General features: G+C 34.0%; 1 protein-coding gene across 1 annotated transcript; it reads left to right on the top strand.

Annotated features, from left to right (window-relative positions):
- The first annotated feature begins 12,205 nt into the window (after positions 1-12,205).
- LOC111425891 (homeobox protein koza-like) lies at positions 12,206-13,306 on the top strand. Its single transcript, XM_023060186.2, has 2 exons — positions 12,206-12,731; positions 12,796-13,306. Exons 1-2 carry the CDS (start codon positions 12,305-12,307, stop codon positions 13,239-13,241), a joined length of 873 nt encoding a protein of 290 aa, XP_022915954.2. The 5' UTR covers positions 12,206-12,304; the 3' UTR covers positions 13,242-13,306.

The following is a 13,306-nucleotide window of genomic DNA, read 5'->3' as shown; positions in this document are numbered from 1 at the left end:
GCATTTGCACTCAATTATATTTCTGAAAGGAAGGATCAAGTAATTCTTGCTGCGATGTGATAGATCACTTATTGATGAGTTGTTTTAATACCCTTTGCTGATCTAGAACTAAAAAGTTTCGGGTTTATCCGTGCGTCTTCAGACGCAAGACTAAGCACATTATAAAACCATTTCAATATACCTGCTATGTCCTATAAATATTATTAATTCTTTAAAACCCTAAAATTTCATTTTGTAGTAAACCGAAATGTAAATATCTCAATAAGCCAACCGAAAACAGATGTCATCCGTAAACAAAAACAACAAGAAGATCAGTTACAAACTTCTTTCCATAAGCGAAGGAGACATCTCTATCCTAAGAGGCCAACGGCGACGGTGCCCACGTCGAAGAAGAGAGCGAGTGCATGGGTCAAAATTAAAAAACGCTGGGTCTAAAACGGTACGCGGGCCGCAAATGCCATGTTCACAGTTAATAATAAGCCGGGCCGCGGACAGGAACATATACCCGCGGGTCGGCGGGGGTCCGAGCGGCCCCCTTGTGGGGCCAGTGATGCCGCGGGCGGCCCGCTTTCGGATAACAGAGTCGTCCGCGCCCGACCATTTACAATCGAACAGCGGGGCGGCGAAATCCGTCGCGACGACGCCTGGCCGCCGCGAAATATTAAATAACGCACCGCCACGGATTTATTGGGGCCGCCGAGATCGGCCACGACCCGGAATGGGGCCCACACGCCCTGTTTTGGCAGGCTACCGATTCGATTTATTACGCGGAATGTACACCAACAACAACAACTTTAAATAATCACTTGCACCTATTTAGTTGTTTATTTATAACATAGGTAATCCACTTATGTTAGGATTTAAGAAAAAAAAATTTTTTTTAGTTAACAAAAATATAACAGCCTTAATATACTTGGTCATATATCACGAAAACTTTCATAAATGCCGAGTTAAACGTTACCGAAAATTAATCACTCCATCTAATCTGACAAATTCCCTAATATACCCTCATCCGAGAATTGCGTCAATCTATAACAATCCTAACCTGGCCTCGACGTGGACTCGACGGGGCACCTCCGCCCCGGACGACCATGTATCATAATAAGCCCGGTCATTTTTCACAAAAAGAAAAGAAAACGCATTTAACAAATTGAGGTCGGTTTCAGCGGACCGTTCCGAAACAACCCGGCAAAGCAATGGGTCATGGGGAATCGTTAGGGACCGTGGGTCAAGTGGCCGACACAAAGGCCAATTTCATCGTAGATTTAATTTCGGACGCCTAAGCCGTAAAAAAATCTCGACAATGTCAGAAAACGCCATTCAGGAATTTCGACAAAGAGGAATTCTTTCTATACAGAAGGATGTTGTCTACCTTTTCTTGATGTTTTTTCAAGACGTTTACCTTTTCGGTAGAACAGGTGGCTGAAAAATTATTCTCACGGTTTAAACTTTTGAGTACAATAAGATGTGATTTATGTGTTCTTCTGTGACTAATTTGGTTATATATGTACATGTTATTTTAATACAATTTTTAATAAAATTTTTATTAGTATTTATAGATAAATAACATCTAAAACTTTAATTCGCTGTTACTATTGTTTATACCAAACTAGATATTTTTGAAAGTTCAAGAAATTACCATCTGGTGTTATAAACACCGTGCGATGGCAATGGAAGTTCTGGTTGTTGTTTCCTTCTCTGTTGTTAATGCTAGATCAGATCTGAGAAAACATTTATAGATTTGCACTGAAACAATGTAACAGAAATTACATGATATATGTAGATATATGGCTCATATCGCTTATATTTGATCAAAAGAGTATAGTTGGCAATGAGGTGGCAGATAAGTTGGAATGAATAGACATCACTCAAGCATTTATTTACCAGAGCGTCAATTGATACTTTATTGGCATGATCAAATGAATAATTTGGCGATGGATCTAAGATATGCAGAAAGGATAATTCACGTATCTATTGTGAAATGTGAGTGTTTGTAGGGTATTGCTGTTTAGATACTCGTCTTTATAATTAGGATTATAATTTTACCTTGGGATCTGAATCGTACTTCATTGGACGAGATTGGATAAAAGTTATCTTTCAGGCTATAATAGATCTTATTTGTTGCAGTATAAACGTTCGTTGAACATACCCGTTAATTAAGTAAAACTACTCAGGCAACTTTATGAAAAAGTGTAAAATGACATTGGAATGACTTCCAGGTTTAACAAAACGTCAAGAATTATGTTGGACAAAATCCAAAGTGTAAGATAAAATTTGTAATTGCCATAGATAGATTCTGGAACATAAGAGCAAGTCTGTAATTACATTGGCCAGACTCCAAGCATTAAGAAAATATCAAAAATTTTATTGGATAAATGCCATACTGCAAACGGGGGATGGAATTACACCGACCAGATAGCAAAAAGGAGTCTGGAAATATCTGAATAAAGTCAAAATTTCAAAAAACTTAAGCTAGATGAATTCCAAACTGCAAGAAAAAGTTCACAATTATAATAACAGCATTTTAGACTAGCAAAAAAATCTAAAATAACGATTGTAAGATTGCAGATGTTAATAAAAAGTCTATAATAACTTAATAACACTTGTAAAACACCAGAGTTTAAGAAAAAGTCTGGAATGACACTGGCAAAAGTTCAGGCTTTAATTAATTAATCACGTTGGCAAAATTCCAAATTATAAAAGAAAATCTTTAATTGCACTGACAATTAAGTCAAGTAATCAAGTAATCAAGTCTGTAATCGTATTGGCACTACTCCAGATATTAAGAAAATGTCCAGAATTGTGCTGAATTAATACCACATACTGCAAGAGGATGTCTGGAATTACAACAACCAGATACCATGAAGTCAAAAGTAATTTGGACCTAAGTCTAAACTTCAAGAAAATCTCAGGGATTAAATAAAGTTATTTTATTATTTTTCTTTTTATTTATTTTTATTTAGAAAATGCACATAATAATTATCTTTTTAATTTTAAATAATAATTACCTATTTTGGCCTCCCGCAATTCCTGCTATTTTTAAAAACTGTATTACAAACACTTATCTAGGGAAGGAAGGAAGTTAAGATACAATATTGTTTTAGGTGAATAATAGGGAACTTGCAGAAAATATAACTATCCAAAGATATTTGTTTAATTTGTTAAATACTGCAAACTATATCTGCAAATGGCCTTTTCCGTTCTGACCTGAAACATAGTAAGGTGGAAAAAATACAAATGTTGGTGACTTATGCTAAATGAAAGAAGAAACGGAAAAACTAGAGAAAAGCTGTATTAAATAGAAGACCATATTAAATAAGCAAATAATAAATAAGCAATTACTCATTGAGTATATCCTAATGAGTATAACTCTTAATGAAATAATTAATCCAATCAAAATCTTAAAACATTTTTTTAAACTAAATATAAAAAGTTTTAATAAATCAAGGCCTGATATTTAATTAAATTAAATGGAGTATTAAAAAGGTAAATAACAATCATTAATAAATAAAGATAATTAAAGACATATTGAGAGTGGGACTCCATTTTATCGAAGAGACAAAAAAAATTGTTCACAGTGTAGTTTTATTAACACAATCGAATTGAATTAAAAAAAAGTGCAGTCTCGCCTTTAAGTGGGCCGCTATTCGTCAGTGTGGCATTCGAATGGGGCATTTTTCATTGGAAACGGCGTCCGATGCGATAAAAATGCCGATACGATCACCGGCTAATAAAGAATTCGCGACTGTAAATTTTTTTATTGATCCCCGATACGGCGGGAGTTTATGAAGCGTGTAACGCGGCGGCGCTGAAACGTTATACGTAGATTGGAAAATTGAATTTCCACAGTGCTATTTCGCCCCCTCCCTCGCCCTTATACGCGCTGAACGTAAATTATATCAATTAGTGGGCCCGTCGAAACAACGCAAATTCGCTGAACGAACGAATGCGTTATCGGAATCGTTTATTGTCCCCGATTGGTTTGTTACTGGTACAATTAAATCGGTTAATATTGAATTAATGGAGGCGATCGAGCGTTGTGCACGTTTTTGTGTCGATTCGACGTCGTCGATCGAATGAAAAATCGTTCTTCGCGATTGTTGTTACTGTGTGGATAGGTATACGAGGAAAGGTCGGTTCATTAGGCCGACTAAGTAACCGTTCCGTTGGCGAAATGGTAGGACATTAGCATCGCCTTATCGGCTTAATATCGCGGAGTCGCTTACAGCTTATAGCGACCACGGCGTAGCGTCATTACCCAATTACCATACAATGATAAGTGAACGGCTGCTGCAGACCCATACACATTCAATTATTCAGCTAATCGACTTTGGACATCTGGCCCGAGGACACACCACCACCATTCGCCACTCCAACATACCAAATTAAACCATATCAAGAATTTTTAATTTTATCGAATTCCCGCATGTTACACACTCACATAAACTTTCTTAATTTATAACATCTTTTTATTTCGAATACGATTCAACGCCAATCCGGGTAAATTTTATTTTGAAAGCCGAACGTATGGCGACATCTAGTGGGCAGTAATAAAAGTTGCTGCGGTTGAGCTTTCATGCTTTAGTAAAACATGGATTGGGACTCTGTAAGAAGGATTACAGTGGGTAAAAGGAAATCTGCTACGTAATATAGGTTGCATAATATTCTAGAATTTCAAATTTACTTTTAGTCGCCTTCAAAGAAAAGTTTTCTATACTATGAATTCTAAAAATAGAAATATAGACGTGATCTTTTCTTATTTATTTGTTATAGCCACAATTTTCAATACGTTTCAAAACGGGTTGGCATAATCATAGAAAGATCTTGCTAATTACAAAAATGATAAAAAATCTTTTCTAAACATGGAAGTATGTTGTCTAAAATACTAAACTTTATGAATAACGGAAATAACGGACAGTTCGTACTCACTTTCCAACAGTGCAACAATTAAAAATGATAACGTATGATGGGAAAATGTATGAATGATGATGTGATTTCGAAATAATATTCTATACGGCTTTCCATAACTAGATGCAAGAAAAACGATTTCATTATCTAATCCGTTTTTAGCCTCCAGATGGGGTAAACTATTACAAATATTTAAACATTTTTCTTATATGTTTCAACGCTGCTTTACAACATATTGTACCAATTCTGTTAAGGAGTGACTAACACCATCATTTGATCGGCTCAATTGCCAGATCTCACTTTCCTACACTGTTAATTATCAGAATGTGTTAAAAATTATACAATTGTAACGACATTGTAGAACAATTACGGGTTAAAATTAATTTTTATCATTTATAAAGTCTTTGAATAACAGACGAAGAAGCAATAGAAAATAAAGGTGAAATTCGCCATTAAGGCCAATGCCGATCTATACTTTTACCACTTGCTTTAAGAGTAAATTGGAAAAGTCTTCGCCGACACTAGGAACAGCATAATGAAAATATTCCATTGCAAATACCAAAGTACCAAGTCACTATCTACCATTCGTCTTCATTGCAACCCAATCCAATCCAATCCAACCCAACCCAATTCTTTTTGTAGAGGGGATGAGAAAATCTGCGTCGTCTCTTTGCTCGTCTTAGCTATAAGTGCCAGCATACCCCTCTTCCACTCCTTAGGGAAGCAAAAATTCGTCATTAAGTTGTTAAACAGTAGTGTCATCTCATACTTTTCCTCTTCAGTCTTCCCACCACACTCCGCAGTTCGTCTACAGTTACTCCAGCATATGTCTCTACTTTCTTGTCTGTATCCCTAATCCAATTTATGTGCTTTCCCTTCGAGAAAAGTTCTACCTCCGCCTCTTCCAAAATTATTCTACTCTTTCCCCCACAGGTTCTTCTCCAACTCATCACGCAGCCTCCTCCAGGCCTCTCTCTTCGTTCTCCTAATTTTCTTTCTGAGACTCTTTTTGGCGCTGTCGTACTGATTTAGCTAGATGCTTCCCTTCCTCGTTATTAGGTTTAGCATCTACCTTTATCAATGTACATTTATATCTATTAGCCCGCATTTTGGCTTCCCTGACTGTACTGTTCCACCAGTAAATACTACCTTGTTTTATTGGCATCAGTCTTGAATTCAGACAACCCAACCCAACGCAACCCAATCTAGTTTCTACAGTTTCTCTTATTTCCACACTTATCTTCACTATCTCTGCTATCATTTCTATCAAGCACTGATGCAACTACAATTCAGAAACTCGACGAAGTGGTAGCCAGACGTCACTTCAGCAGAAAGAGGTCATTAGTGACTGTTAAACTTTGAAGTAAACGTTGTATACCGTTTCCACAGTATTCGTATTTTCACTAGTGTCATATCACGATCATTTTATACAAAATCGACCTGTGGGCTACCAACACTTCAGAATGCAAAACAAAATAATCCATTGCATAGAGTGCTATCACTGTTAGATAATCACTCAACCTAAATGAACTTACAAGCTTGTGTTACTGCAGAAACAATTGTATCGTTTCCATTCCAGAACTCTCAAAGCTCCAAACGCTCGATATAGATTTGTGTTTAGACCTATGAAAAAAATTTACTGCAACTTGTGGTTCATAGATACGAAACCGTCCAGGGGAAGCCATGTTAATTTATGACATACTATGTGGTATGCCGTTAGCTCTTATAAAATGTAATATTTGTATATTTGATCAATCTATGTATGTTTCGATAACTTGACCTTGCACCGGCTTTTCTAAGAGACAGACCAAATCCAGAAAATCCACCAGCTTCCAGTTGTATTAATTCAGCAAGACCGCATTCACCAGTTTAACTTTTTTGTCCAGATGATCATTCAGAAGACAACACTACCTAAAAACATTAAAGAGTAAAGTTGCATCCATGCCATCGTCCAATTCACGAAAGCTCCTAAGCATCAAACAAGACGCGAAAATTTAGAATATCTGTGATTTATACTTATATAGCAATAAGATTGAATACGAAGATATATTGAAAAGATCGATAGATAAAGTTAAAAATGTAGATGGACAAAAAATTAAAAGGATGAGAACAAAACGGAAAAATCCAACATATCAACCTACAGAAGAAGAGCATTTTTGCCTTATCTCCGTATATTGAAAGTACCTACGTCAGGTGAAAAATGGATACATCGCTCAAGTTGGACCTTTGTCAGAATTTTGTTATGAAGTGTTAAATGTTAACAAATATAAAAACTTTGAAACAATTTTATAAAAATAATGATAGGTTATGAAATTAATATATGCTAATGTGCATTATAGGTAACATAACATTAAACGAATTAATCTTAGGCTAAATAAACAATAAATATTTTGAATAATTTTGTGTAACAAATCGTAAAAAAAAATTGAAAAATTGTTTAAAACTTCTAAACAAGATTATCTTTGGATGTCCGAGCATTAAAGTATCATTTTTCACGACCATTACTTTTGCTGGGCTTTTATGGGTTTCCGGATAGAAACAATTCCTTGCGTATTCCCCCATTGGTATTATTGCGTGCAGTCAACGGGGGTCCGACACGTTGTCCTTTATGGAAAAATGCGGGTGTGGAACGGGGTTTGCGTTTGGTGTCGGTTTCAGGAGGTTTCACGACAACGACGTATATCGTCGGTCTCGACGCGACGCTTTTGACATAGGACACGCATTGTGGCGCCAGAGCCTTTAAGCCACGGGCCAGAAGAAACGGTTTCCCATCCCGTGTGAGGCATTCGACCTTACATAAAACAGATTGCCGGACTACTGGCTGCAACTATACGCTCAATTCGCTTCGTTACAAACTCTCCTCTTCTTCTTCGTCATCATCTTCGTCTTCTCCTTGAATAGAAAAACGATGCATTTCAATCTTTATAACAGCAAAACCACTGTTCTATTAAATCTCAAATCTCATTTTTTCAATTTTATTCCAGCTTTTAAAAGATAATCTAAATGGATTATGTGAAAGAGTGAGTCAGAGTTTTAGGATTTATATAAGAGAGTCAAAAATGAACATCTACGTATATTAAAAAAAATTATTCAAAGTTGTTACCCCTCGCATAAAATATCTTAAACTGATTTTATAGTGTGGATATTGTACTATATTCGTTCCCGCGTTCATTTTTCCCATCATTAACAAATTCTATCAACCTTTCAGGCTACATTTAAAAAACTCTGTAGTTGGGTCGAACCGACCATTAGCCTATCCTAATCTAATTTATGCCCTGGGACACTTCCCGGTTTTGACGTTCAACCTATCTGTTCCCACGGGACGCATATTGTTTATAAATACCTACGGTTTGTGAAGCGTGGCCCACATCAACCTGAGCCCCTAATAAAACGCTTAAGGTGGTTTATACACAAACAACTAAGTGAGAAAATAATAAAGTAGAAAGGAATTTTAAATATAATTTATTATTTTAATGTCATCTTAGGAATGCTCGAATACATTTTAGTCTAATAAATAAGAACCACATATTTTTTCCACCGTTTGTTTAATTTTTAAACTTATTGTACCCTATTAATCTTTTTAAAGTAAACCTTTTTTGCGGAAACCCAAGACGGGGTAAAAACTAGCCTACGAATAACAAAAAATAGGGATACAAGAACGAAAAATTGGTGTAGGTACGAGTGTCGGCGGTAAAAGTGTCCTTTCTCGGATGTTAGTCTGCGTATATGTCAATACCCGGAATGGAGCCATATAATTCACAATGGTTCTGTCATATGTTGGCGCCCGTCCCATCAGCTTCGTCTGTAAATATCCACCACATACACGATCCGAAAACTTTTGGGGTGTAAGCACATAGAGGGAATATAGATAGGCGAAGGGTGTAGGGTATTTCTTCCCTGGAGGTGGGCTTTCTTGAGGTTCTAAAGTGGTGATGGTGTCATAATTTGACGCTAAATTGACAAGAATGTGAAACGCCCATAATTTTTTGCGATGTGTTGATATCCACTCTTAAAACTTTCCAGTAAAGTAAAATCATTATAAGTAAGTCTTTAGATAATTCTGATTTAGCTAATTTACACAATTTATAATTTATTTGTATGCTCCAAAATGTAACGATTTAACTCAACATATCTACAGGTTGATTTAGCTAGGAGATATGGGCTCAACACTAACTTGGTCTGCCCTCTTAACATTCTCTTCGATATCGTCATTATCTATTCATATCGTCCTTGATATCTCTCAACATAGTTCCAGTGTTGGTTTTTTACAACTGTCTTCTCTCAACATCTGCTTCTTTAACTATTAATATTTATCGTTCTTGATATCTCCAAAAACGATTGTGTTTGAATTGAAATCATCATAACATTAAAATTTGAAGATTTAAAAAAACCACTTATGCCGGATTAAATACTAATTAAATTTGCTACAAAATCATTTTTGTCTCATATCGATGTCTCAATTAGTTCCTGAGATACAATTTATTAAATCTTCTTGCTTACCATTGTATTGGATGTAATTAAAAATAATTTAGCACTTTGACAATGGAAATATATTTATTAATCTGCTTTAAGTAGAGATAAAGCAGATTAATAAATATATTTCCATTGTCAAAGTATTAAATTATCTTTAATTACAATTTATTAAAGATTAATGTCTTTCAATATTACATTTATAATTGTGGTTGAAATCAAAAAATAATAGCCCCGGAATTTGCGATGATATGACCTTGTAAATACTAAATACCAAGAAAATTTGCTGTCGACTGCTCTTTATCTCATGCTAATATCTCAATTAGTTCCTGAGTTACTATTTGTTAAACTTTGATGTCTTTCAAAACAATATTCATGATTGTGATTGAATGAAAAACATGGCAACCTCAAAATTTGAAGATTTGAAAAAATCACTTTCCCCGTATTAAATACTAAATAAATTTGCTGTAAAATGTGTTTTATCTCATATCGATATCTCAATTGGTTCCTGAGATACAATTTATTAAAAATGCATGTCTTTCAATATTACATTTATAATTGTGGTTGCAATCAAAAAACCATAGGCCCAAAATTTGAATATGCGAAGATATGATTTTGCAAATACTAAATATCAATTAAATTTGCTATCGAATGCTCTTTATGTCATGCTAATATCTCAAGTACTTCCCGAGTTACTATTTGTTAAACGTTAATGTGTTTTAGAACAATATTCATGATAGTGGTTGAATTAAAATCATCATAACCCCAAAATTTGAACGTTTGAAAAAATCACCTTTCCCGGATTAAATACCAACTGAAATTTGCTATAAAATCTGTTTTATCTCATATCGATGTCTCAATTTGTTCCTGAGGTACAATTTATTAAAGTTTGATCTCTTTGGATATTACATCTACGATTGAGGTTGAAATCAAAAAATTATAAGCCCAAAATGTGAATATGCGAAGATAGGTCCTCATAAACACTAAATACCAATTAAATTTGCTATCGAATGCTCTTCATATCATATTAATATCTCAACTAGTTTTTGAGTTATCATTTGTTAATCTTTGATGTCTTTCAAAACAATATTCGTGATTGTGGTTGAATTAAAATCATCATAACCTCAAAATTTGAAGATTTGAAAAAAACACCTTCCCCAGATGAAGTATTAAATAAATTTGCTATAAAATGTTTTTTATCTCATATCGATGTCTCAATTGGTTCCTGAAATACAATTTATTAAAGATTGATCTCTTTGGATATTACATCTACGATTGAGGTTGAAATCAAAAAATTATAAGCCCAAAATTTGAATATGCGAAGATAGGACCTCATAAACTCTAAATACCAATTAAATTTGCTATCGAATGCTCTTCATATCATATTAATATCTCAACTAGTTTTTGAGTTATCATTTGTTAATCTTTGATGTCTTTCAAAACAATATTCGTGATTGTGGTTGAATTAAAATCATCATAACTTCAACATTTGACGATTTGAAAAAAGCACCTTCCCCGAATTAAATATTAAATAAATTTGCTATAAAATGTTTTTTATCTCATATCGATGTCTCAATGGGTTCTTGAGATACAATTTATTAAAGATTGATCTCTTTGGATATTACATCTACGATTGAGGTTGAAATCAAAAAATTATAAGCCCAAAATTTGAATATGCGAAGATAGGACCTCATAAACACTAAATACCAATTAAATTTGCTATCGAATGCTCTTCATATCATATTAATATCTCAACTAGTTTTTGAGTTATCATTTGTTAATCTTTGATGTCTTTCAAAACAATATTCGTGATTGTGGTTGAATTAAAATCATCATAACATCAAAATTTGAAAAAAGCACCTTCCCCAGATGAAATATTAAATAAATTTGCTATAAAATGTTTTTTATCTCGTATCGATGTCTCAATGGGTTCTTGAGATACAATTTATTAAAGATTGATCTCTTTGGATATTACATCTACGATTGAGGTTGAAATCAAAAAATCATAGGTCCAAAATTTGATTATGCGAAGATATATCCCTGTAAATACTAAATACCAATAAAATTTGCTATCGAACGTTCTTTTTATAAAACTAATACTTCATTTACTTCCTGAGTTACAGACATTGATGTCTTTCAACGCAGCTCAATCCACAATTGTGATTAAATTTAAAAACTCATAACTACAAAGTTTGCATATTTGAGGAAAACACTTTTTTCATACTAAATTTGTTTCAGTCATTTTTATCTCCCATCGATATTTCAATTAGTTCCTGAGATATAATTTAATTTTTTTTTAAATCGTATCAATTTATTAATCAATTCTATTCTGATTAAAAATTTGTTAAAGTACTTTTACATCTAAAAATCACAAGTCTTCTTTACAATATGATTCACTTCAATTTCTTCGAACTAATATTCTAAAAAAAAAATAAATAACCCTACTCTTCTTAATAGCTCCAATGCGACATAAAAAGCCTACTAATTGCACGCATAAAAACTTTTTAGATGGGAATCAATAATAAATTAGTCAGAGCAATTATAAATTCTCGTCCCCATTGGTCTGTGGGAGTGGTTTCGACTTCCTGACGTCACCAAGACATACATGTAGTCCTAACATGCCTAAGCAACGTATAAAGAACGAACGAGCCGTTCGAACAGCCAAAAATCGACCGTATCCAACTCATGAATAAAGCTGAACTGAAGAACTTTTTGAAAGGATTTTGAACCTTACGTTTTGTGCGAAGGCACGTGAGGGACGAATTTCATGGGTAATTAGTCGTCTTCAGTTTTCAGTCACAGTTCAGAGATCGTCAGTGGTCAACAAGGGTCATTAAAGTTTAATCAACTAATACTTTTTTAGCAAGTTTATCAATTTAAAGAAAGTGTTTAAAGAAAAAAATTTTTCATTAAATTTGTGTTAAAAATGGAAGCAAACTTGAATTTGGACGCAACAGAAAATTATCAAGATAATTGTGATACAACTTCTTCGAGTTGTTATTCAACGCCGTTTTCTGTAAGGGATATTTTAAACATTAACAGTGATGGGGATTATTTAAGTACTTATAAGGAGTATCAAAATTTGTCTTATAACAACAATACTCAGTGTTACGGACAACAAAGTTGGGATAACAATTATTTTGGAAATTACGAATTACCTCAACAACATCAACAACAAGTTTACAATAATTATTATAATCCTAATCCTGTCAAAATTGAGCAGTGCGAAAATGTGCAATATCTTGATCAACACGATGTTAGTAGCATGACACAAATCCCTTCGCAGTTTTGCCAAAGTTATCAAGAACTTCAAAAACCTAAGGAAATTATTGAATATAATGTACCATCACCAAGTAAGTCATCAAAAAATCGTTAAAATTGAAGTAGTAATTTAATTTATTTTCTTTTTTATTCTAGAAAACCAAGTGACGAGTTCAAAAACAGAACTAAGAAAATCCGGTCGGCAACGAACAAAACGAAAACCACGCGTGTTATTTTCACAACAACAAGTTTACGAATTAGAGTGCAGATTTAAGCAGCAAAAATATTTATCGGCGCCAGAGCGTGAGCAAATGGCCAAAGGTTTAAAATTAACACCGACGCAAGTAAAAATATGGTTCCAAAATCGACGGTACAAAAGCAAACGAAGCAATGTCGTTGAAAGAGAAGAAGATAAAATGAACTGTTCCGAAGATACCGTCATTACTAGTAATATGCCCTGCTTACAACAATTATATCATCACAACACACAACAATATTATGGTCAAATGTACGATGGTATGAGCTCGCATCACGAATATCAACAAAATTCTCAAGTTGATATGAACAATATCGTTAAATATGAAGATATCGAGTTTCATTAATGTCAATGATATATTTATTTATTGAAATTTTAAATTTTAATATTTGTTTTTAAAGACAATTTAAA

This window comes from Onthophagus taurus, chromosome 2, assembly GCF_036711975.1.
Source record: "Onthophagus taurus isolate NC chromosome 2, IU_Otau_3.0, whole genome shotgun sequence".
Taxonomy (NCBI): domain Eukaryota; kingdom Metazoa; phylum Arthropoda; class Insecta; order Coleoptera; family Scarabaeidae; genus Onthophagus; species Onthophagus taurus.
Note: the sequence above shows the minus strand (reverse complement) of the source record. Positions and strands in the feature narration are given on the sequence as shown.

Excerpts from the sequence above, each read along its gene's own strand:
- LOC111425891 (XM_023060186.2), top strand. The coding sequence starts at position 12,305 with ATGGAAGCAAACTTGAATTTGGACGCAACAGAAAATTATCAAGATAAT. Across the intron at positions 12,732-12,795 it reads ATATAATGTACCATCACCAA|AAAACCAAGTGACGAGTTCA; the intron begins GTAAGTCATCAA and ends TTTTTATTCTAG.